The 26338-nt window shown below is 44.9% G+C and overlaps 1 protein-coding gene across 1 annotated transcript in view; it reads left to right on the top strand.

Annotated features, from left to right (window-relative positions):
• tmed5 (transmembrane p24 trafficking protein 5) overlaps positions 1–23320 on the top strand; it is a 29532-nt gene extending 6212 nt beyond the window's left edge. Inside the window, exons 2-4 of the mRNA XM_038794967.1 lie at positions 5922–6019; positions 8227–8407; positions 20066–23320. Coding sequence (XP_038650895.1) covers positions 5922–6019; positions 8227–8407; positions 20066–20284 — 498 coding nt within the window. The 3' untranslated portion in view covers positions 20285–23320. The remainder of the gene's footprint in view (positions 1–5921; positions 6020–8226; positions 8408–20065) is intronic.
• The last annotated feature ends 3018 nt before the right edge of the window (positions 23321–26338 follow it).

Below are 26338 nucleotides of genomic sequence, written 5' to 3'. Positions count from 1 at the left end.
TGACTTGGCTATACGATAAACTTGTCACTCGTTACGCCTTAGCTGATCAGTTGGCTGAAAAGCAGGAGTCCGTCGTTTTGTGGACCTCAGTGCAAGATATAACATCAAACAAACTGAAAGAAGGTCAAGTACGGATGATGGGAGGGGGAATAAAACACATGCCTGAACGAAGGATTATTAAATAACAAAGGAAAATGTTGAAATGGGCAAAGGAATATGCAAAAAAAGCCCATCAAGAACCTATCTGCCACCAAACCCCCAAACGTTAGCCCACATGTTCACACAAACAAATGACAAAAAGGAATCAGGAACTACCCATAGTCACCATTAACCCACACAGTCCCCCTCCCACCATCCCTACCAACCACCCCCCCAACTAATGTTCGATGTTCTTGAAAGTGCAGAATTAATAATGCCCATGAACTGTAGACCCCCTCCATCCTTCCCCTCAGTTCAAACTTAACCTTATCAAGAGTCAAGAATTCCAACAGGTTCCCCAGCCACGCCAGGGCACAGGGTGGAGAGGTTGCTCTCCAACCCATCAGGATCCGCCTTCGGGCGATCAACGAGGCGAAGGCTACAACATCTGCCTCTGCACCCATTTCCAACCCCGGCTGGTCCGACACCCCGAATATGGCCTCCCGAGGGCCCGGGTCCAGTTTCACATGCACCACTTTCGAGATTACCCAAAAAACCTCCTTCCAGTAATCCTCCAGCTTTGGACAGGACCAAAACATCTGAACGTTTTTAGCGGGGTTCATGCACATCTTCTACTCCTTCAAAGAATCGGCTCATCCTCGCTCTCGTGAGGTGTGCTCCGTACACCACCTTCAGCTGTATCAGCTGTAACCTTGCGCACGAGGTGAAGGTATTTCTCTCCGGAGCACCTCACACCAGAATCCCTCCTCCATATCCTCTCCAAACTCTTCCTCCCACTTTGCTTTGATCCCTTTCAGTGCTGCCTTCTCCTCTTCCAAAATAGCTTCGTATACCGCCGACACGACCCCCTTCTCCAGTCCCCCTGTCGTCAGCACCTCCTCCAGCAATGTGGAGGCCGGCTCCACCGGGAAGCTCTGTATCTCCTTTCTGGCAAAATCTCGAACCTGCATGCATCTAAACATTTCCCCCTGCTCCAGCCCATACTTCGCTTCCAGCTCCTTCAATCCTGCAGACTGACCACTAAGAAACAAATCTTTTAGAGTCTTAATCCCCTTCTTCTCCCATTTCTGAAAATTTCCAACCCACTTCCCTGGGTCAAATCTGTGGTTCCCCCGAAGCGGCATTTCCCTTGACCCTGCCCCCAACCCAAAGTGTTGGCGAAACTGCCTCCAAATTCTCAATGAAGCTATTATTACCGGATTCCCTGAGTATTTTCCCCGGGCCATCGGGAGCGGCGCTATTGCTAGTGCTTTCAATCCCGACCCCCTGCACAAACTCCCCTCCATTCTGACCCGCTGGGAATCAACCCCTCTGACCCAGCTCCGCACATTCTCCATGTTCGCCGCCCAGTAATAATACATTAGGTTCGGAAGACCCAAACCCCATGCCTGCCTTCCCCTCTGTAGCAGCACCTTTCTAACTGTGGCCACCTTCCCTCCCCATATGAACAAAGTAATCATTCCTTCAATCTCTCTGAAAAATGCCTTTGGCAGGAAAATCAGCAGGCATTGGAAAATAAACAGAAATCTCGGCAACATATTCATTTTAACCGCCTGTACCTGACCCGCCAGTGACAGAGGGAGACCATCCCACCTCGCCAGATCAGCTTTCACTCCCCCCACCAAACTAGAAATGTTGTACCTGCGGAGCACCCCCCCCCCCCCCCCCCCCCCCCCACTCGCGGGCAACCTGCACCCCCGGGTAACCTATCTGCCATCTTTATGAAGCTTACATCAGCAGAACAAATCCTCAGGCACCATTGCGCTGTTTTCATAATGAGCTTGTCCAAAGATCAATGTTTAGCTCATCTTTAAGAAGGTATTTTGATATTTAAGTGAGGCCGCTCCTTCCTGTTGGGATGGAGAGCAACCAATCCACCCTGGCATGGCAGGAGGACCTGTTGGAATTCTTGACTCATGAGAAGGTTAAGTTTGAACTGAGGGGAAGGATGGAGGGGTTCTACAATTCATGGGCGTTATTCATTATGCACTTTCAAGAATTGGATAACATCAAACATTAGAGGGTTATGTGTTAATAGTGACTATGGGTGATTCCTGATTCCTTTTTGTTATTTGTTTATGTTAACATGCGGGCAGTTGTTTGGGGGTTGGTGGGAGGATGGGATTGTTGTTGATATGGGGATTGACATTACATTCGTTACTGCTTATTGTTTATTGTTAGTGGGTGAAAATTTGGGAGAAAATGTGAAAAAGGAGAATAAAAATATTTTTTTTAAAAGGGAGGCCGCTCCTCCTGACAGACCTTTATACTCCTGATTGCCAGTTGAAGGACAAAACTGGAGTTAACCTTGACTCAGTTTAGATTTACTCACAGAGTGAAACATTACAAATATATACCTCTCAACTCAACCACACCACAGCGCCAGTAAGTGCCTCTTTACATGCTCTTTAAGAACAAATTAAAATTAACATTTAAAGGGTGACAGCCCCTGGTGGGGTACTGTAATTAAAACATCGAAAGAAAAGTCTTGCTTGACATGTGGTATTGCAAAACTACAGATGTATTTTCCAGACTCTAGGGTTCCTAGGTTCGTTGCACATGTACAATGAATCTAGGAACCCTAGAGTCTGGAGAATACATTTATGTAAGGAAAAATTGTACTTCTGCAGAAAGTTTACAAAATTAGCATTACAGGAAAACTGAACCCTTAATTATGGGAGTAAAGTGTATTCTTGTGACTATCATTGACAGTATTACCATTCTTGGTAAACCCGTGCACTCCTTTGTCCCAATGTCCTAACTAAGAAAAATCCAACAAAAAATGCTCTCTTTTTAGAAAGGTGCAGCTAAAAAAACACCCAAATCATACAGAAGAAACAAAACTTAACAAATGTCATCGCTAGTGTCAGTTGTGTACTCCAGTCCCTGTGGTACCCATCAGTTTGCAAAGGCCTCAAGTGTACAGGGTCATCCGAATGCAAACAAAGCCATCAGTACGACCACCCCTCTGGGCCACGTCCAAACTGGTCTGTTGGCAATATGCCTTTCCTTCAGGATGTCGTGTTCAGAGTTTACTGGTTCAGTGTGACCTAGCACCACGGATACAAAGTTAACTGGGGTGGCCCAACAGCTCAAAGGTTTTCCAGCACTGAACTTTGTGATTTAGTTTCTAATGACTCACAGACCACAAACCTGCCTATGTGGCAGGTAGATTTTCAAAATGCCCCGTGACACATGCATCAAAGTTTAATTTAGATATATTACATACAATGCCCTGGAGCTTTTCAAAGATTAGTTTATTAAATGTAGCTTCATGAATTTGAACTGAAGTTCTAAATTATATTCCTATTCATTCTCTAAAATTCAGTTGAGACTATTTAACAAAGCTATTACTAGTCAGCTGCTTCTCTCTTTCCTTCCCATCATTTCCCCAGGGAAAGGGGCTTTCTATTCCTGATGCTCTGCAACCATTTAGCATTATTTTAGAATGTAAATTTAGAATGTAAGGAGCTTCAAACCTGGATGAATTGTGAAATAACCCATCAATCCAGTTTATGTTCTGTATAATTTGACTGCAAATTTTACCTGCCCATTTACTTTGCAAATTTAACTTGCCTTATTGACGAAATGGTCGTTGCCAGTGGTCAAATTTATCAAAATTTGAAGTTAACCTTTTGAGAATGGTAGTTATCGTTTCTCCTGCCAGAATTTGAAACAATAAAATCATCTTGGTTCTTGCTATTTTACATCCAAAGCCGGTCACTGTGCTATCCTTCCAAAACTTGGCGTTTCCATCTATTTCTTTTATAATCCCTATTTTTAGGTTATGATTTGACGACTAGACTTTGGGTGAGGGGTTGGAAGAGTTTTTTAACTGATTATTGCTGCATTGATTGGGCACATTGACCATGTGGCAGTAATTTAACATCATCTCTCATCCATTGACAATCTCAAGGCATTATGAGTTGTATCTGTTTGTACAAAGTCCTGCCTACTTGTTTCACTGCACTCTTTAAGACTTTGTTTTAAATATATATAAAGAAAAATATTTTAAATATTCAATTGCCTTTGATGACATAGCTATTAATGAAATTGTCTGCAATATGCCGCAATACGGTAGCACAGTGATTAGTACTGTTGCTTCACAGCGCCAGGGTCCTGGGTTCGATACCCGCTTGGGTCACTGTCTGTGTGGAGTCTGCGTGGGTTTCTTCCTGGTGCTCCAGTTTCTTCCCCCAAGTCCTGAAAGACGTGCTGTTAGGTAAATTGGACATTCTGAATTTTCCCTCTATGTACCCGAAGAGGTGCCGGAATGTGGCGACTAGGGGCTTTTCACAGTAATTTCATTGCAGCGTTAATCTACTTGTGACAATAATAAAAGATTTGGTACTTCCGTTAAGTTGAAAAATCCACACAAGTACATTAAAAACTCCAATAATTTTATCCAAAGCATAGTAAATAACTGACTAGGATCTTTCTTTGCCAGTGTAACTCAAACATCTCAAAACCATAATGGGATAATCCTTTTTCATAATGTGGTTCAGACAGTGCACCATTTTGCACTTTACATTTGTAGTCACTTAAATAGGACAATCTGTGAGTGCTTTTACAAAAAAAATGAGACAAATCCTGCCCCATGGAGGCAAGCCTATTGAAAGGCAGGTTGTTCTGAATAAGGATCCACAACAATAGTGGACACTAAACGCATTCAAATGGTCATTGGATAGGCATATGAACGATAAGGGAATAGTGTAGATGGGCTTTAGAGGGGTTTCACAGGTCGGCGCAACATCGAGGGCCGAAGGACCTGTACTGCGCTGTAATGTTCTATGATCTAGAATCAAGGAAGGTGCTGATGTGATTGAATGGAGGTTTAGTACAGTGAAGTGTCTGATCTAAACCTTGGTAGTGTGGTGTAAAATACCATGGGCGGCACGGTAGCACAGTGCTTAGCACTTTTGCTCGCAGCGCCAGGGTCCCAGGTTCAATTCCCGGCTTGGGTCACTGAGCAAAGTCTGCACATTCCCCCTGTGTCTGCATGGGTTTCCTCCAGGTGCTCCGGTTTCCTCCTACAAGTCCTGAAAGACGTGCTGTGTACCTGAACAGGTGCCAGAATCTGGCAACTAGGGACTTTTCACAGTAACTTAATTGCAGTGTTCATGTAAGCCTACTTGTGACAAAGATTATTACTATCATTAGTGAGCAACATTTCAACTAAAAATTAAGTTAACTGTTAATGTGTGCAAAAGAAATAAATTGAGCACTGGAAGAACTTTGCACAGAACATCTTTCTTCTTTAGTTTAACTTTCAAATTGCCATTGAAGAGACAACATGGGTATCGTAGAACAACTTGCCTTTATATACATGTGTGCCAAAACTGCTGTGGAAAATACGATTTAAAACTAAATCGCCAACTGTAATGCACAGCATATCTGACCACTTTTAACAGGTATAACAGAAAATGTCAAATCCTACAAATTGTATTCCATTGCTCAAGTAATCTGTCAAATTTGCAACTGATTTTACTTTAAACTATTGCTTTTGATCCATATGATTATATCAATTTGTCTGCTGATTTACATGAAGGAAATGGTACATTGGGCAACAACCCCTAACTGTAAGCCACGCTCCTTGCTTTTAGTGTGATCAATAGACCGAAATTGAATTTTGTAATTGCCTTCTTTGAAAAGGTTGAACAAATAAAAACATCTTTAAACAATTAAATATTTCTTGATAATATATATATAAATCAGAGGTATACATAGTAGCATCCATTGACTTGTCTCATCTATCCTTTTAGGTGATTGATGGGGCAGGATTAGATGTGGATTTCTATATTTCATCACCAAATGGAAACATTCTGTATTTCGATCAGCGGAAGTCTGATGGGGTACACAGGTAAGTGATAGCAACAGGGGTTCTGCTTGGAGTTATTTTTTGTCAAATGTGTCTAGCTTAAGATGTGTTTTGTCGGTCACTTCAAGTTAAACATTAAACTGATCAGCTCATTAACTTTACCTGTTACATGTCACAGAACCTTTGTCCTCTATGGCATAATAGATGTGTACAGTCAGGTGTTAATGTTTAAATATGAAGTATTAACAGGATCATAATACAGACCTGTGTTCTTTTTATGTTTGTATTTTCTATTTGGGAATTGTTAGTGTATCTATAAACATTTATTGATAATAAATCTTGATATGCACTGCCGACTTTAGGCCAGTGGTGAGGTATTGCCAAGTGAGCCAAGGTCATTTAGATGAAATAAATTGTGTGGTGGACTATATGTCACTGATGACAATTACACAATTGAGACTCCAATGCAGTAAATCAAGAGCAGTTCACATAATCTGCAGTGTGAGTTGCATATATTTCCTCCTCCACCTCCTCTTCTTTCCCCCCCCCCCCCCCCCCCCCCCCCTTAACAGTCTTTAGCTAAAGCTTTGGCAGCAGGAAGGACCTTCAAGTGTTCCTTTCCATTGTCTAAAGCACATTGAAACCTATTAATATACAACTGACACTGACACCAGATGGTCACTGTGGATCGGTCCTCTGTCTCTTCGTTAGAACATAGAACAGTACAGCACAGTACAGGCCCTTCAGCCCACGATGTTGTGCCGACCATTTATCCTAATCTAAGATCAACCTAACCTACACCCCTTCAACTTACTGCTGTCTATGTGCCTGTCTAAGAGTCGCTTAAATGTCCCTAATGACTCTGACTCCACCACCTCAGCTGGCAGTGCATTCCATACACCCACCACTCTCTGTGTAAAGAACCTACCTCTGATATCTCCCTTATACCTTTCTCCAATCACCTCAAAATGATGTCCCCTCATGACAGCCATTTCCACCCTGGGGAAAAGTCTCTGGCTATCCACTCTATTCATGCCTGTGTGAATTTATCTGTGTGAATTGTTGGATGTAAAACCACGTGTCACTCCTATAATGCCGTCTTCCGCTAATACTTTGGCAGCAGGGAGAGCGATCTTCAAGTGTTTGTTCTGCACTGTCTAAATGCCTTCAGGTCTATTGATATATGACTGCACTGTCACCAAATGATCACAGTGGATTGGTTCTGTTTGTCAGTTTATTTGCATGCAAACTGTTAAATGTAACTTAAACATTTGAATTCAAACCTTTTTGAAGGAAAATATTGCATGTTTGGAGGGGAAGTAAAGGTTTCATACAGTTCTGAAGAAGTGCAAATCAATATTTAAATGCAAAAGACTGCAGATGCTGGAAGTCTGAAATAAAAATAGAAAATTCTGGAAATAGCTCTGCCAGCCTGGTGGCATCTGTGGAGAGAAAAACAAAGAATTAACATTTCAGGTCTGCCTGAACTGCTAAGTATTTCCAACATTTTCTATGTTTATTTAAGTCTTTTGACGAATCAGGAAGATGAATGAATTAATCCTGCGTCTTTGTAGCTGAGGTGGCTGAGGACTCTGCTACTGATGATGGGGTAGGTGGGGTGGAAGGAAATGGAAGGCCTTAGATTTGAGCTGAGAAACAGGGCTGGCAAAAATTGCAGAAGTAGGCTTGAGTGGAGCCATGGGAAATAAAGATGAGATCTACAAAACAAATCCAGTCAACTTTCAACACAAAGTCTGCTAGAGAATTAGAAACTTCAGGCAACATAAGCGGAACCTAACGTTTGATCACAAAGCTAGTCAACCCCCGATGTATTGCAATACTTTTAATGTTTAATGGCACACCACAGGTTGGTGACGCTGTGCTCATTGAAGGTTCAAAGGTTTAAGTGCAAATTATTTTCAGTCACTTAGAAACGTCTTACAAAAATAATGAAATCTGTAGCCTGTATTTACTATTAAACTTAATTAATAAGAATTGTGCAGGCTTTAATTGTCGATTTCTGCTGCAAATTTCACTGCATTTCAACAGAGGGCTTCTCCCTGTATTACTCAATTTATAAAATAGAGTACGAGTGCACAGTTGCAGAAAAAAGTGTATTTTGGGGATATTGGATATGATAGAAAATTATACCTCGTTCGCCATTTGCATTACTCACATTTTGATGTACAAGCTTTAAATATTTGAATATTTTTTCATCCTTAAAATAAAACCATCTCTTCCATTTTTAGCGTTGAAACTGAGAATGGAGACTATATGTTTTGCTTTGACAACTCATTTAGTTCCATCTCAGAGAAGATAGTCTTCTTTGAACTTATTCTAGACAACATGGAACCCGAGGGCGACTCAAACAGCTGGAAGGATGTTCTACAAGGAGGGGAATTGCTTGATATGAAACTGGAAGATATTTTAGTAGGTGACAGTTTACCCTGTCATTTTATTATGTTAGAACTCTTGTTTGAAATGTAAAAAAGTAATGAATGGATTGAGCAAAAACAAATGTAGCTTAGGTGAGATCGCAATATACATTAAGTTCCCCATCTATGTCTTACTCCAGGGATGAAAAGTTCCCACTGTTTGGTGGAATTCTGACGTTTGGATCCTGGAATTCTGCCCTCATAATTCTTTTTTTGGCCTCTGCCTGTCCCAGGGGAGCATCCACTCAGTCTCTGTCTCTCAAATTCTGAGCTTTCTTTGATTGTGCTCTGTAATTGGGTGATGCAGGAGCCCCAGGACACCTTCCTGCACCGGGCCATTTTTCTAGTGCCATCTCCACTGCAAGAGTCTCTGCCGCTGGCTCAGGGCAGTTGTATCTTCTTGTTCAATTATAAGCCCTGTTAATGAGGGTGTGCTCCTTGGTTTCAAGCTGTGTTAAGGAGAGGGATTGGAAAGAGGGGCTGCTTAGTGAGTCAGTGTGAGGAGGAGAGATGGGTTGGGATAGGGTGTGTGTGCGCGCACGCGCTGGGGTAGGGGAGAGGGGCTTCACCGTCTTCTGCCACTATGGGATATGGTGACCTTGGTTGAAACCTACATGAGTAAATAAAATAATAAAAGTACTTTCAAAAAACAGATTTTCATATTTATATAATGTATTCCTATAAACTTTAATAACAGCAGCACAGTGGCGCAGTAGTTAGCACTGCTGCCTCATGGCGCTGAGGTCCCAGGTTTGATCCCGGCCCTGGGTCAAAGTCCCTGTGGAGTTTGCACATTCCGTGTTTGCGTGGGTTTTGCCCCCACAACGCAAAGATGTGCAGGGTAGGTGGATTGACCCCACTAAATTGCCCCTTAATTGGGAAAATAAAATTAATTGGGTACACTTTTTTTTAAAAATTAAAATAAACTTTTTTTTTGAAATAATTTTTATTGAAAAATGTTGAATTTATACAACAATAACGCACCATAGTAAAATACCAAAAATAACAATAATATTAACAATCATAAACATTCGCCCCACCTCCATGAACAACACAGCACTTTAACAACAACGCAAATTAACACAATATAAAGTTACAGAATAAACACTACAATAAGGAACTCTCAGGGCAAATTTGACCCTTTCCAATTTTATAAATCCCGCCATGTCACTGATCCAGGTCTCCACACTTGGGGGCCTTGCATCCTTCCACTGTAGCAGAATCCTTCGTCGGGCTACTAGGGACGCAAAGGCCAGGACACCGGCCTCTTTCGCCTCCTGCACTCCCGACTCTACCGCAACTCCAAAAATCGCGAGTCCCCACCCTGGTTTGACCCTGGATCCAACCACCCTCGACACCGTCCCCGCCACCCCCTTCCAGAATTCTTCCAGTGCTGAGCATGCCACACTGCTGGGGGTCCTTGTCCCTCTTTAAAATTAACGAGATCAGCGCCCGCGACATCGTCGGGGGCAAAGTCCCCCCTTCCCACGCTTCATTGAGTGTCCGCACCAGCAAGGGGCCCACTAGGTCCACAAACTTTTTATAAAATTCCACCGGGAACCCATCCGACCCCAGTGCCTTCCCTGACTGCATCTGCCCGATCCCCTTAACTAGCTCCTCCATCTCAATCGGCGCACCCAACCCCTCCACCTTCTCCTCCTGCACCTTCGGGAAAGAAAGCCCGTCAAGGAACCTCTCCATTCCCCTCCTCTCCCCCGTTGGCTCCGACCGGTACAGTTCCCCGTAAAAGTCCTTGAAGACCTCATTCACCTCTACCCCCTTCCGCACCACATTCCCACTCTTGTCTCTCACTCCAGCAATTTCCTTAGCCGCATCCCGCTTGCAGTGCTGATGAGCCAACATCCTACTCGCCTTTTCACCATGTTCGTACACTGCCCCTTGTGCCTTCCTCCACTGTGCCTCCGCCTTTTAGTGGTCAGCAAATCAAATTCAGCCTGCAGGCTGCGCCCCTCCCCCAACAGTCCCTCCTCTGGTGCCTCTGCATACCTCCTGTCCACCTCAAGCATCTTTCCCACCAGTCTATCCCTCTCACTCCTCTCGCTCCTCTCCCTGTGTGCCCGGATGGATATCAGCTCCCCACAAATCACTGCCTTCAGGGCTTCCCAGACCATCCCCACCTGAACCTCCCCCGTATCATTCACCTCGAGGTACCCCTCAATACTTGCCCGGACCCTCCTACACACCTCCTCCTCCGCCAACAACCCCACATCCAACCGCCACAACGGACGTTGGTCCCGCACCCCCCCCCCCCCCCCCCCCCCCCCCGTCTCCAACTCTATCCAATGCGGAGCGTGGTCGGAGATTGCAATGGCCGAATACTCGGCCTCCTCCACTCTCGGTATCAGTCCCCTACTCACCACGAAGAAATCTATCCGAGAGTAGACCCTATGTACGTGGGAGAAGAAAGAGTACTCGCGTGCCCTCGGCCTCACAAACCTCCATGGATCCACCCCACCCATCTGATCCATAAACCCTCTCAGTACCTTGGCCGCCGCCGGCCTCCTACCCGTCCTAGAGCTGGACCGATCCAGTGAAGGATCCAACACTGTATTAAAGTCCCCCCCCCCATGATCAGACCTCCCGCCTCCAGATCCAGGACCCGTCCCAACATACACCTCATAAAGCCCGCATCGTCCCAATTATGGGCATACACACTAGCCAGTACCACCTTCTCTCCTTGTAGCCTGCCCCTAACCATAACATACCTACCCCCCCTTATCCGCCACACCTCCGATGCCTCAAACAACACATTTTTCCCCACCAGAATCGCCACTCCCCGGTTCTTCACATCCAACCCAGAGTGGAAAACCTGCCCCACCCATCCTTTCCTCAGGCGTACCTGGTCCGCCACCTTCAGGTGGGTCTCCTGAAGCATTGCCACATCTGCCTTTAGCCCCTTCAGGTGAGCCAGTACCCTCGACCGCTTCACCGGCCCATTCAACCCTCTCGCATTCCAGGTGACCAACCGGATCAGAGGGCGTCCCGCCCCCCCTCCCCCGTTGACTAGCCATAGCCCGTCGACTGCCCGACCCAGTCCCAACAGCGACAACACCTCTCCTCTGTCCCCCCAGCCCCCACCAGCTCCTTCCTGACCCTACCAGCAGCAACCCGGTATTCCCCTTTCCCCCCCTCCCTTCCCCCCCCAGGCTAGGAACCCTCCCAGCCGCGAACCGTCCTCCATTGTACTTCCGTGGGTCAGTTAACTTCTGCTGACCCCGGAAACTCCCGCCAATAACCCGACCCCTCCCAAAGTGGGATCATCCCCCAATCTATCCCTCCTCCAGGCACCGCTCCAGCGCGGGGAAGAACCAGTTAAGGCCCCGCCTCCCTCGTCTCCGTCCCCCAGCCCCGCAGCACGGGAAACCAGAGGAAAGCCCGCGCTTTCGCACTGCCCCACCACACCCTTCTGACGCAGCTCCCAAATAACAGCCCCACTCCATACCCCCAACCGACATAGAATACAACAAACCCTCCCGACCCTCCCCGCAAGATACACAACTCAACCAATGCCCCACAGCAGAAAAAAAACATAGCAGAACAACACCCCCATAAATAACCATATCAAAATTGCAAAAGTACAAAAAAAGAGAACATAGCAACAGCAGAATCCAGCGCTAAGATATTACAACCAACCCCGCAACCCCAAACCCCTAGTTCAAGTCCAGTTTCTCCGTCCGCACGAAGGCCCACGCCTCCTCCGGGGAATCGAAATAATAATGCCGGTCCGAATAAGTTACCCACAGGCTGCAACATTCCGAACTTTATCTTTTGCCTGTAAAGCACCTCCTTCGTCCGATTAAATCCGGATCACCGCTTAGCCACCTCCACACTCCAATCCTGGTAGATCCGTACTACCCCATTCTCCCACTTGCTGCTCTTCACCTTCTTGGCCCAGCGCAGCACACACTCCCGATCACTGAACCGGTGGAACCTCACCAGCACCGCACGCGGGGGTTCATTCTCCTTGGGCCTCCTGGCCAGTACTCTGTGTGCTCCCTCCAGCTCCAAGGGCAGATGGAAAGACCCGGCCCCCACTAGCGAGTTCAGCATTATAGCCACATAGGTTGTCAGGTCCGACCCCTCCAGCCCTTCCGCAAGGCCCAAGATCCGCAGGTTTTTCCGCCTCATGCGGTGATCAAGCTCCTCGAAGCGTTCCTGCCACTTCTTGTGGAGTGCCTCGTGCCCCTCCACCTTACTCACGAGGACCACGGCCTCCTCCTCTCGTTCAGTGGCCTGCGTCTGCAACTCCTTGATGGCAGCACCCTGGGTGGTCTGAATCTCCGATAGCCTTCTGTTTGTTTCCTGCAGAGAGCTCAGTACCTCAGCCTTGAAGTCTGTGAAGCAGCGCAGGAGAGCAGCTAGTTGCTCCAGGCAGCGCCAGCCCTAGGGTTGCTGGCGCCCCGGGCAAGCTGAACTTCGGCGCCCTGGGGGGGGGGCGGACCCGCGGGGGGGGGCGGACCCGCGGGGGGGCGGACCCGAGGGGGGGGCGGGGGGGACCGAGGGGGGCGGGGGGGGGGGGAGCGGACCGAGCGGGGGGGGGCGGACCGGGGGGGCAGCCCTGGGGGAGGGCGGCCACCGCGCATGCGCTGGTTGGCACCGGCCCAACTGCGCATGCGCGGACCCGAGTCTCTGGCGCCCCCTAGCACATGGCGCCCCGGGCGACTGCCCGAGTTGCCGGTGCCTTGAGCCGGCCCTGGCTCCAGGGCCCACTGCTTCCACTCCTCTGGAGCTCTGCCGGCGGCCATCTTGGAACCCTTCCCCCGTTTTTTCTGGGGAGCTGCTGCTGCTTTTTCTCCCTTTCCACTCCGAGTTCGAGACATGGACTGCGGGGAAAGTCGTTCAGCACACCTTCCCCCACCGGGAGACGTCGAAAAATTTCCGTTTTGTGCTCTAAAAAGAGCCGAAAAGACCGTTTAAAACGGGAGCTCCCAAATGTGTGGCTTCCTACTTCATCACAGCCACCGGAAGTCCCAAATTAAAATAAACTTTAATAACATACCATATGTCACTACTCTGCTTTATTGCTGTTTTGTTTTCTGGATCATATTAATTTTTAAGATTTTTTAAAAAATATATTGATCCATGGAATGTGGGCATCACTGGCAAGGCCGGCATTTATTGCCCTGAGAAGGAGGTGGTGAATTAAAATGGAGTCAGATTGGAAAATAGTTTGTGAGGCACTGCTGTAGTCCTTTGCTTTGCTTTGCATTTACATAATGTGTTCTGTTGTTTATGTGAACATCATTCTGTATTATATGCACGAACTGCGTTGAATGCTCCGGTCACTGGTGATTTTATATAAATAGTTTGGTCTATCGTCTTGATGGTAATAAAAGTAATCAAAAAGAAAAGTAATGGAAAGTAACCCACTTAAAGTTTAATATTGGTCAAGAAGCATTTGCATTTCCTTGTCACAAAAAAATTCAGATCTTTTTATCCTCAGCCATCAACTTTCAGACTTTTTTGCCTTTAGCTACTCTCACCTCTTTGTTGCTCTGATACAGGTTAATGTGTATTTAACAAGTATCCCTATGAGAGAAGTGGTATGATAGATTGCTTGATTCCCATAATGGAAGCCCACGATATCAAATCGCAGGGTTAGCTGACGAATGCAATAATATGTAAAGATAGGAGATACATTTTCTCAGTTTTCACTAGTAGGGTGGTGCCTTTTTGTCACCAGCATGGATTTGGAAAATAATAATCAGTTAGTTAAGCTTGATAAAATTGTATGGTACTTTATGATGGAAAAAAAATAGTAGATATTGTTGTTCTCCTGGCCCTGCTGCCCTTCATGTTCTGCGGCGTCAGGCTTTAGAACATAGGTGCTGAAGGAGGCCATTCGGCCCATCGGGTCTGCACCGACCCATTTAAGCCCTCACTTCCACCCTATCCCCGCAGCCCAATAACCCCTCCTAAGCTTTTTTGGTCACGAAGGGCAATTTATCATGGCCAATCCACCTAACCTGCACGTCTTTGGACTGTGGGTGGAAAACGGAGCACCTGAAGGAACCTCACGCAGACACGCGGAGAACGCACAGACAGTGACCCTGCGGGGATTCGAACCTGGGACCCTGGCGCTGTAAAGCCACAGTACTATCCACTTGTGCTACCGTGCTGCCCATAAGAACTGACTGGTGGTGATTTAACCTGAGGATAGAACATAGAACAGTACAGCACAGGCCCTTCGGCCCTCGATGTTGTGCCGAGCAATGATCGCCCTACTCAAACCCACGTATCCACCCTATACCCGTAACCCAACAACCCCCCCCCTTAACCTTACTTTTTAGGACACTACGGGCAATTCAGCATGGCCAATCCACCTAACCCGCACATCTTTGGACTGTGGGAGGAAACCGGAGCACCTGGAGGAAACCCACGCACACACGGGGAGGACGTGCCGACTTCGCACAGACAGTGACCCAGCCGGGAACCGAACCTGGGACCCTGGGGCTGTGAAGCATTTATGCTAACCACCATGCTACTGTGCTGCCGTGTTGTTCTACTCTTCCGCCTACATTTGGGAATAGTAGACTCAGCCTGGTTCGGAGTTGTCTGCCCATGAGTGTATGCCGGTGCTATTCCCGTTGTGGCGTGTGGGGTTGTCCTATCGTCGAATGTCCAGCGCAGTTTAGTGTCTAATGATGCTGCGTACTGTTTTTTTCAACCCGACTCTTAGGGCCTGGACGGCTCTCTCCACCAACCCATTTGATGCCGGTTGATATGGTGCCGTCCTTATGTGCCGAATGTGGTGAATGTATTACGGCAACCATTCACCACTGTATTACATTACATTGTACTACGTTGATGCCATTGTGGGCTCCACCTATGGACCATTGTATTACATTGTATCATGTTGGTGCACTTGTGGGCTCCGCTCCCTCGGGGAGGTATATAGATCTGCTGCCTGCAGGCGGCTCTCAGTACAGAGCAGTCGCAGGCAGGCACAGGTCTAGCTGATAAAACCATTGTTCACTTCAGCTCTCCGTCTCGTGTGAATTGATGGTCGCATCACCGACTGCCATTTGACTTCATGAATATTGTGAAGTCCTAGCTGGTGAAAACCGATCCATTATCTGAAACTAACACCTCCTGGATGCCATGTGTTACAAACGAGGTGCAAAGTTTTTCGATGGTTGCTGTTCTATTTGTCAAGTTCATTTTGTAGACATCCAGCCATTTACAACGGGCGTCTACCATCACAAAAAACATTGAACCCATAAATGGGCCAGCAAAATTGACATGAAGTTGCGACCATGATCTACCTGGCCATTCCCATAGGTGCAGCGGGCTGCCGGTGGCACCTTCTGCCCTTGTTGGCATTCCTGGCACTGACCTACCAATGCCGCTATGTCTGTGCCCAGGTGTGGCCACCAGACATAGCTTCTGGCCAGCATCTTCAATTTTGAGACGCCAGGGTGACCATTATGTAGTTCAGCCTTAATGATTTGATGGCCTTGACTTGGAACTATTACCCGAGCTCCCCATAGTAGTATCCTGTCTTCCACAGTGATGTGCTCTCTTCTGCTCCAGTAGGGGTGGAATTCCGCCTGGACCAGTCTTTCCATCTCCCCCGTTAGCACCATGTGTTTTATTTTTTGCTAAAACCGGGTCCCTTTGTGTCCACAAACGAATGTTTTGTGTGGCCACTGGAAGGGTGTCCAGGAAATGCAGTGTCATCACCGGGTCTTCTATTCTGGGTACCAATGGTGGGGTGTCCGGTAATGGCAGCCGGCTTAGTGCATTGGCGCTTGCCACCCGGGTTCCCGGTCGATGCTCCAGTTGATATTGGTATGCTGCCATAGTAGGGCCCAGCGTTGGCTATGGGCCAAAGCTATTGGTGGCACCGATTTGTTGTCTTTCAACAAACCCAGCAATGGCTTGTGGTCTGTGATTATTGTGAATTTCCGTTCAAACAAAGACTGGTAAAATTCCTTCACCGCAAAGATCACAGCCAGTCCTTCCTTTTCAATTTGTGCGTACTTTCATTCTGCTGCTGCTAATGTGCTGGAAGCAAATGCTATAGGCCGTTCCTGTCCGTTTTGCCCTCTCTGTGCCAGAACTGCACCAACATCATATGGAGACGCGTCGCAAGTGAGGGTCGTAGTGTGCTAAGACGTTTTCTGAGGAGAACTGTTGTTTGATCTTCTTGAAAACCCTGTCTTGGCGGGCAGACCAGTCCCAGGCTTGCCCCTTTTTTAGTAATTGGTCCAGGATAGAAGCCCGTTCTAGAACATAGAACAGTACAGCACAGAACAGGCCCTTCAGCCCTCAATGTTGTGCCGAGCCATGATCACCCTACTCAAACCCACGTATCCACCCTATACCCGTAACCCAACAACACCCCCCCCCCCCCCCCCCCCCCCCTTAACCTTACTTTTATTAGGACACTACGGGCAATTTAGCATGGCCAATCCACCTAACCCGCACATCTTTGGACTGTGGGAGGAAACCGGAGCACCCGGAGGAAACCCACGCACACAGGGGGAGGACGTGCAGACTTCACACAGACAGTGACCCAGCCGGGAATCGAACCTGGGACCCTGGAGCTGTGAAGCATTTATGCTAACCACCATGCTACCCTGCTGCCCCTGTGTTCTGAAAGTTCTGTGTGAACTTTCCGTAGTACGTCCTAAAAAAGATCTTAACTCCTGGATTGTGGTGGGGGCAAGGGCATCTTTAATCATCCTGACCCAACCCTCCAAAGGGTGTAGCCCTGACTTGTCAACCTTGTACCCTAGATAAGTTATTTGAGGTGCCAGAAAAACACATTTCTCCCTCTTTAGGCGCACGCCTGCTGCTGAAAACCTCCGAAGGACTTCCTCCAGGTTTTGCAGGTGTTCTGCCATTGTTTTTCCCACCGCACCTTAGATCCTATATGGGTGTGCACTGAAATAAATTAAGAGGAATTATGACTGGGGAAAGGATAAAAGTTTAGAATAAAACAAACACTTTAATATGAATGAAGCTAAATCTTTTATGGTCATCATTTAAAAAAGTACTCAATGAGTGTAATTATGTAAAGCTACTCTGTTGTCCATGTTTGGCCATTTCCTCTTCCCCACTTGAAACAGCATAATATGAATTTAATAAAGGAGGCAAGTGTTTCTAGAATTGTAAGTGAAAAGTTAAGTCTTTGCTTTCCATTAAAGGAGCTCTTCAAAACCTATTATGTTTTCTGGTGGGTTTCAGCCCCCAGTAGTCATGGTGTACAGAGATGTTTGTGCAGCTTTAATTTTCTTATAAATCTTTCTCCACCACAGTCTTTTCAGTTTTGCAACTAACCTTTCCTAGTTTTCCAGTCACGTTAAATAGTAAAGCAATAGGTGTTTTCAGCAAAAGAACTACAATTTTTATAGCAAGTAATGGAAGTTTTGCTGTGATATTGATCGCACATCTGTAACCATGCAGGATATCTGTGGCCAAACTCAATAAATATGTATAACAAGTCATAAACCTTAAAGCAAGGTTATGAACAGGAAAATACAGTTTCTTAATATAAAAAGATAGATTATTTTGACACCTATTTGATGAAGAGATGTGCTACATAATCTACGGTACAAAATCTCTAAGTACTAATTCTTCCAATATAGTAATAGAATGACTCAAAATAAACCTAAACCTCGGGCATTCTAAAGCTGCACATTGTTTTTTAAAAAATCAATTTGAACTTGTATAATTGTAATGGGCTGTAGCATCCATTATGCCTCGGTAAGGTGCAAGCTGTATACATCTCCAAAACTTCTGTATTTGAATACGTTTCCCGTTACTTGTTGAAGAAATTGCTCTTTTAGTAAATACACTGATGTGGGATTCAGCTCTACAGACCCTGCCTGATGGCCCCACCTTCAAGTTCTGGTCTGGGAATAATGTATGGAAGGAGAAAACTGCTAAGCCAAGGCAGGGTGGAAACTAGTATGGATCCTCTTTTAGATTCCCTGTCATTTTAGCTCGGCAAATTCACCCAACCTCCTGTCCTTAGTGTTCTGTCAGCCACTCAAGGATGCATGTCATGTGCTTGTTAACAACATTCCCTCTGTTGCTATGTGACTGAGATCTTTAACATAGTAATGGGAGATTAATCTTCTATTTCCCATTGCAGTGGTGGGAGGCAATCTGAGGGGGAAAAAACACTTTAAAAATGCACTGCGTAGACAGGTCCCATCTTTCCCGCGCCTCCCGCCAATGGGGATCCTAGACAGAATAGTCTCTGGGAGGGATGAAGGGGAGGGTAGAGTCTCGGGTATTTATAAGGTGCTCATGAGGGAGGAAGGGTCCCAGACAGAGGAACTGAAACTTAAATGGGAGGAGGAGCTAGGCGGGGAAATGGAGGATGGGCTGTGGGCAGAGGCCCTGAGTAGGGTAAACTCGACCGCGACATGTGCTAGGCTCGGGCTGATCCAATTTAAGGTCGTTCACCGGGCCCATATGACGGTGGCTCGGATGAGCAAATTTTTCGGGATAGAGGACAAATGCGCTAGGTGCGCGGGAGGACCAGCGAACCATGTTCACATGTTTTGGGCATGCCCTGAGCTGAGGGGGTACTGGGAGGGATTTGCGGGGGTCATGTCCCAGGTGCTAAAAACAAGGGTGGTGATGAGCCCAGGGGTGGCAATTTTTGGGGTTTTGGAAGACCCGGGCGTCCAGGGGGAGAAAGAGGCCGATGTGCTGGTTTTGCTTCCCTGATAGCCCGGCGACGAATATTATTGGCGTGGAGGGACTCAAAGCCCCCGAAGACGGAGTGGTGGCTTGCGGACATGTCGAGTTTCCTGGGGATGGAAAAAATCAAGTTCGCCTTGAGGGGTTCTGTGCAGGGGTTCACCCGGAGGTGGCAACCATTTATTGACTTCTTTGCGGGAGAGTGAGCGTCAGCAGGGGGGGGGGGGGGGGGGGGGGGGGGTTAGAGTAGAGTAGGAGGGAAAATATGGCGGGTAGTACCGGTGGGAGGGGAGCGGGCTTGTGCAATATGTTACGGTGGAAGTATTGAAAGTACGTGGATGTTTGCACATTTTTGCCTTTTTTGCTTCCTTTCTGATGATGTCTGTAACTGTTTATAAAGCCAAAAACTACCTCAATAAAAATTGTTTATTAAAAAAAAATGCACTGAAGGGCAAATAGTGTATCAGTATTTGTTATACTTAAACTAATTTTTAAAAACGGTATTTACAAAACTGAAAAAGGTCAAATTTGTGTGAACCTTGTTTACATTTCTAATGTTTCTTTTTAGATAGGGGTGAAATTGTGATCGTATCCAGAGTCTCTTGTTTTATTTCACATTGTTCAATTGGAAAAAACAAGTACACCACTATGGTTACAACTGAGGCTGTCTTCAATATTGAGGGCAATAATCAGCCAAGTGGAAGCATCATCTGGAGAATTAGGTCATCCTGGCTTTTTTGGGAGTGAGGAGCTATGATTCAGTGGAATTAAATTAAACCTTGACATTGTGAAAATGTAAAGATTATTTAGCTTTGACCCTAGAATTATATTTTCAGAAAAAAATTGCTTTTCTCAATAGGAGCAAAATTGCTCCGTCAGGCTGCTACGCCTATATAATTAATTGTGCAACTTTTCTGTTGTAACTCGATGTCTTACGTTCTAAAATGTGCGACATTTTTTTGTTTTTATTTAGGAATCTATAAACAATGTGAAAGGCAGACTTAGTAAAAGCAACCAGATTCAGGGGCTGCTTCGAGCTTTCGAGGCACGGGATCGGAACCTGCAAGAAGGAAATTATGATCGGGTAAATTTCTGGTCGATAGTGAACCTGGCTGTGATGCTCATAGTGTCCTGCCTGCAGGTATACATGTTGAAAAATTTATTCAATGACAAGAGAAGAAGCCGAACGTAGCACCTGGAAAATGATTGTTAGCACACGATGGTGCCTGGAAGGCCACTGCATTTATTTTCATTGGTGTGTGCAGGAATTTCCTTACTGTAATTTTTTGCCTTTTAAAAAAAATGATCATGTTCAATAGGGCTATTAACAACGCAACATTATGGACAAAATAGAGGAATGTAATTGTAATCATTTGGGAGAATGAATGGACATGTCTGAACCTTCAAACCCGTTAGTGGTCCAAACTAAGAACTTAAAGCCTTAATGTCACTGCCAAACAAACTGGTGATCCATGCTGGTACACTGATGGGAGGAGCAATGCTGGGATCCTCAGCATTGGTAAGTTACTGGATTTTGAAAGCTGCTTTGGTCAGTGGTAGTTTGTGTAACTAACGTTCCCAATTGTATTGTCACTTCTGGAACGGTTTAGAACATGTTGGGAACATACTTTGACTTGAACGCCTAGGTTTCTCTGTTCAAGTGTAATGGATCCTTTTAAAATACCGAGGCCAGTTGCATGTGGGAAATGGTGCACTGTGAGTGTTTCGCACTCCATGCAACAACATCCACTATCAAAATAGTGATAAGTAATGACTGGGGCCAAAGTATAACACATTCTGGCCACCAGGTCTGCCATATGTCTTTTTAATAATTTGATGTAATTGTTACCAGATACGTTTACACACTGTAGAAATCATGTAAAATGCTATAGCGAATGCTTATGCGTTGCAAAAAGGACAATCTCAACAGAAACTGTGATGGTGTGGTCTGTAACCACTTTGATTTTAAATGTGACCCAGTCATACTATCAGCCCATGTAACATTTAGATGAAAAAATCTTGAAGTCAAATTAGAAGGAAACAAACAGCAGAAATACTTTAATGCTTGCAAAGACTCAATGAGACTGCAAATATTCTGGTCCAGAACATTTCACTGCAATCTCTGTATCTGACCTCATTTGGTTTGGGGATAATTTTTTAATCCCTTGCTCTTGTATGCATTTCTAAGAGAGCAAAGATTATTGTTGATGGTATTGCCTTATCCATCAGAAACATCTAATTGTGACAGGAATAATATGGCTGAGACAAAATGTATGTAATTTCATAAATCTATTGTGTGTCTGTATGTACTTAAAACAGAAGCAGTATTATTTGTTAATGTCTTCATTATTGTTTCCTTGAAATCATATTACCTGGAAAACAATTTGCTTAAATTCTTAAAACATGTTTTGATCAGATCAGAATTAATGTCAATATTCATTTTTTCCCCATTGTTTTCTAACAAAACTGAACTTGGACAGGCCTGTGTAGCTGTTAAGGATACTCACTTTGAAATATCTTCTAAAGGCACTTTTCTATCACTAGTTATTTCTCTCTTGCCTCAGAGAGCAAGCTACATGCAGCACACTTGCTCATTTACTTCTGGCTAGGTATTGGTCATATAGGCTCCAATGTGGAACCCCATGATTCAGCAACTGAATTAGTGGAAGCATTGAAGTATGGTTTCCTCCCCCAGCATTACATTCATGAATCAGGCTCTCTTAATCCAATATTATATTGTAGTTACAAATGTTTGTAGGTCTACGACCCTGTCAATGTTAGTGGCACAGATGTGTTCCAAACAGTGGAGTGCAGCAGATAAAGGAAGGAAAACACATGAATATGCAAGAGCCATAAGCCAGCTGTAATATGTACATGAATATCCAATTTAAATTACCAAAGAAGTCTTGAAAGCCCAACAATAGCTGTTGAGTTTTCATCTTGCACTGAATTAGTCTACTTTTGACCTGCCAGAAGTCAAAATTACAACTAAAAGCCTGAAAGAAATATGATCGGAGTCAGACTACCTGGTGACATTGTTTAGAAATACGACAAAAGAAAATATCATAGTGTCTGTATACTGGTACTAACGGAGAGGAAAGGTTTTTTTTAAATGTCTTGTGTCTACAAATAGGCTGGATTCCATGCTGGTAAGAAGATTATGTTAAAAAACAAAATTGCAGCAATGGTTTCAAAGGTGCATATAATGTTCGTCTAACACTCAAGTTCCACCTTCCCTGTGGCCATTGTACACTCTAAGGCCCTTTAGCTTACTGTGCAAGTTAGTGAGCTTGACAGTGAATTTCAAGGGATCGTGAAGTTTATTTCATTACTTGAACTAACATTTTCAAATAATTCTGTTGAAGTCTTTTTAAAACTAGGTAGAATCCTTGGTAAGAAATGACTTTGTGATTATGCAGAAAAAAGGGCTTTACATATAACCAAATCTACCAGCCTGTAGTGGATTTAATCCAGCGACTGAATTTATTTAAAAAGTGCCTCCGTGGTTTTCATACAACCTGTTCTTGATAGACCAGCAAGCAGAGAAAGAATTGACAGAACAGGCACAGCTGACAACTGGATATCATCGTAATGGAATAATGCTATGCACAAGAAAGACAAATTATGTAATTGACCTCACCTATAGTAAGGAATTGACCATTAAAATCTGTATCTATATTGTAGTAAATTAGTTTAAAATGCTCATGAGGTACATCAGTCATTTCTCTTGTCTGAAACTTGGTTGCCAAGTACTGACACTTGTAGTTTGCAAATTCACTGTACGTTTGTAGATTTCCCACTTGTAGAAATAGCAGCTGAACAACAGCTGCTTGAAATTTCCTGCATCTCATGCACATTTTGCACCAAAACCATTTTGGAAACTCAAAACTAGAAATATATAACTGTGTAACTTAGACGAATAAGCCATTATCGTACCCGAGTGTCTATGAAGCCTATATATAATGCTCTTCCAATATGAACATGCATTCAGATGAATTACAAATACTCCTGTATTGCAGCATTGCAAATTAGGATGAGCCAAGATCAATTGCTTGTACAAATCTTAGAAACAGTAAATCTTCCATGTAACAAACCATACTGTTAAATGTTTGATTTGAGCATTGGAAATGAAGCAAACTTAATCATGTTCTATTTCATTTGTTTAATTTGTTGTCTATTATTTGAAGAATACACTTCTAAAATCGAGAAATAAAAACTTTCTAATTTTTATTAGATCAGATTATTTCTCAAAGAAGAATTTCAAAGCAAGGGCGATAGTCAATTAAACCTGAGAAACGTTGCCTTACAATTATTTTAGTTTATTTTCCAAGACCTGGCTGGAACACAAAAAGCACAACAGGTCCTGCTTCTCATCTACCAAAACTGCTCTCTGTTCCAAGATCATCCCAATTTATTTTCTCCACTGAAATCCATCTTATCTAACCTCTGTTCCACTTCCACCCTCACAATAATGTGCAAGGAATTCACTGACTTATTTGTGACTAAGGTTGAGAGCATCCAATCTGCTGCCCCACCACCTTCCTCCATTCCCTGAGATCACAGCCAAATTTACTCTAATGTTTCCTCCTTGTCATTAGCCATGAATTTGCATATTTCTCTAGTTTCTTTCCTCGCTCCCTTCATGCCCTCTGAGCACATTTTGCCAAAGACCCACCTCCTACTTGCTTCCTGAATCCTATTCCCACTAAACTGCTGACCACACATTTTCTTTTTCTAGCTCCCATCAGTATGGGCGCTGCCTTTGAATTTTTGCCCCAAAACCTTATTGGTTCCAATGCCAGTGATTTCTAATCTGTTAATCAGTTGATTGATTGATTTGCTCCACTCCAACAATGTATTGAAAAATTCTTCTTTCTTCTGATCCAGACCTCATCGTCGTTTTAATTTTATAAGCCATTGTATCTTGAGACCAACAGTACAAAATAAATAGGATTGCAGAAGCACGTCTGTTTGATGCAAGATTAATAGAGGCTTATTGATTGGTCTTCCCCATACAAGGTTTGACACTAGACTTCCTAAAAGCCTGTGAAGTCATGCATGTCACATGACTTGCTTCTTAAAGGGACATTGCACACAGCATAAATATAACACCACTGACCAACCTATACAACAGGATATTGACCTCATTAATGAGGTTAACTCATTCTCAGTGTGCCACAGCAAAATTTCCGCCAATCTCAAAGTTACAACAATTTGTCACGCACAGGTGCAGGAAGACAAAATCTGTGTGCATGGCTGACGGCAGCAGTGTCCACTAGTACGGTGATGAAAACCTACTTTGAGCAAAAGAAGCACTTTACCATAGTGGAATATTTGCTGGTGTGTATCAAGAGGCTGGTGATTCTGGTCTCACATTGGTCAGAGATCTTGGGAAGAATACACCAATGGGCACTTAGGAATCACAAAATGCAGGGCACAATCCCAGTCGTGCTGGCCGGGAATATAAAAATCCGCATATATAATCTGCACTTCTTTGGCCGATGGGAGGAAACCTGGGGAGAAAGTACAAACTCCACACAGTTACCCCAATGCCGAAATTGAACCCGGGTCTCTGGCGCTGTAAGACAGCAGTGCTAACCACCGTTCACCCTAGGATCTGTTTATTTTTATAGATGCATTTCTATTGAAGTTTTTACAGTAATCACATCAAAACAAAGGAAAAGGAGGGGAAAAGCCATAGGTATCAATGCAAAACAGATGCAGCACGTAAAAGTAATTATCAACATGAGAACAAATAAGTGGGGAGAAAATCCCCGATGTGTTCTTCCTACGAGTACAAGATTTGTCTGCACCAAGCAGGATACAGTCAACAACAGTCAAGGATTGTATCACACCCACAGCTTTAGAAAAAATGAATAGAGGAATAAAAAAACCCAGAGCTATGGGAGAATTACACTGGCAACCATAATGTAATTAAACTCCCTTCCAGGCCCAGAGCAGAACAAACAACCATCATATAGCTACAGGATAATAAGGAGGGGGCCAAGTACCTCACGTCCAAGGAAATCTCAGGTCGGACTTCAGACCTCAAACCTTGGGTCTCCCTTGGAAAATTAAAAAAAGATTAAAAAGTAAGAACAAACAGCAAGCAAGGCCTTAGCTACCAAACCACACCCACCGGGTCTCAGGCCCAAGCGAAGAACAAAAACAAGGGGAGATCAGTGAACAATAACACATCCACCCAAGGGATACCAGAACAGCCATAAGGCACAAGGTCAAGAAGGATATTGACAGATCCCAGATGGGGAAGGGGTACTCCATCCCAGGGAGAGGGAACCGACCCTTTGAAAGAAGAGGCACCCTGGGAAGGAGGGCCAGCACCAGGGAATCCATCACAACAACCAGGACCACTCAGGAAAAAGGGGTACGGCTACCATACGACCACCTACCGAAAAGGCCTGCTCACTTGACTATGGTACTGAGACCCGCCAATTTAACATCTCACACGTGTTCAGGAGAAAACCAAGAACAAAGAGAAGGACTGAACGGAAACCCCATCTCTGGGGGCTCTCAGAAGGAAGAAAAAGACGGGGAGAAAGAACTAGAACCATCAGAACTAATTCGGATGACAAAGTGGCCCGGGCAACCGCCCAAGGCATATAAAAATGGACAAGAGCCTACCAACTGAGCCACAAGGGAACCTCACTCCTAACCAGGGAAAAAAGAAAAGGATAATCCTTGTGTAAAATGTTTGTTCCGTTCCAATGTCATTACTCATCTGTGTGCCAGATCCAGTCACACCAGACTCCTCCTGAAAGAGGACACCCCCGTTCCTTGGGACAGCAGGATACTGACCACAGCGCCAGGCCCGGCCTAACTCAGTGTCATCAGAAAAGACTCAGGAGATTCTAACCTCACCCAGATCGTGGAATTATCGTTCTATAAGCGATTCTCGCCACCCTTGTCCTCAGAAACGTTCCAACAAACCGAGTCAGTGAGAGAGAGACACGTCTCAGGAGAAAAGACTGACTTGACCCGAAGTAAGAGACAATGCGACAAATATAGTCCAGTCCTAACCAGGAGAAGAAACAGTCCGCCTGGGCCAAAAAAGATAAATGTGTGGATTGGAGTTGAAACAAAAAAAATGGAAAGCAAATCAAAATTGGTTAGCTTTAACATCCTCAATCACAGGGAGGACAAACTAACCCGACCAACTCCCAACTTCCACCTCTTACCCCACTCCAGCTCTGCTCATCTTCCCTCTAGGTGAGACGGGGGAGAGGGG

The sequence above is a fragment of the Scyliorhinus canicula genome, chromosome 4, assembly GCF_902713615.1.
Source record: "Scyliorhinus canicula chromosome 4, sScyCan1.1, whole genome shotgun sequence".
NCBI classification, from domain to species: Eukaryota; Metazoa; Chordata; class Chondrichthyes; order Carcharhiniformes; family Scyliorhinidae; genus Scyliorhinus; species Scyliorhinus canicula.
This window is presented reverse-complemented; position numbering and strand designations above follow the sequence as displayed.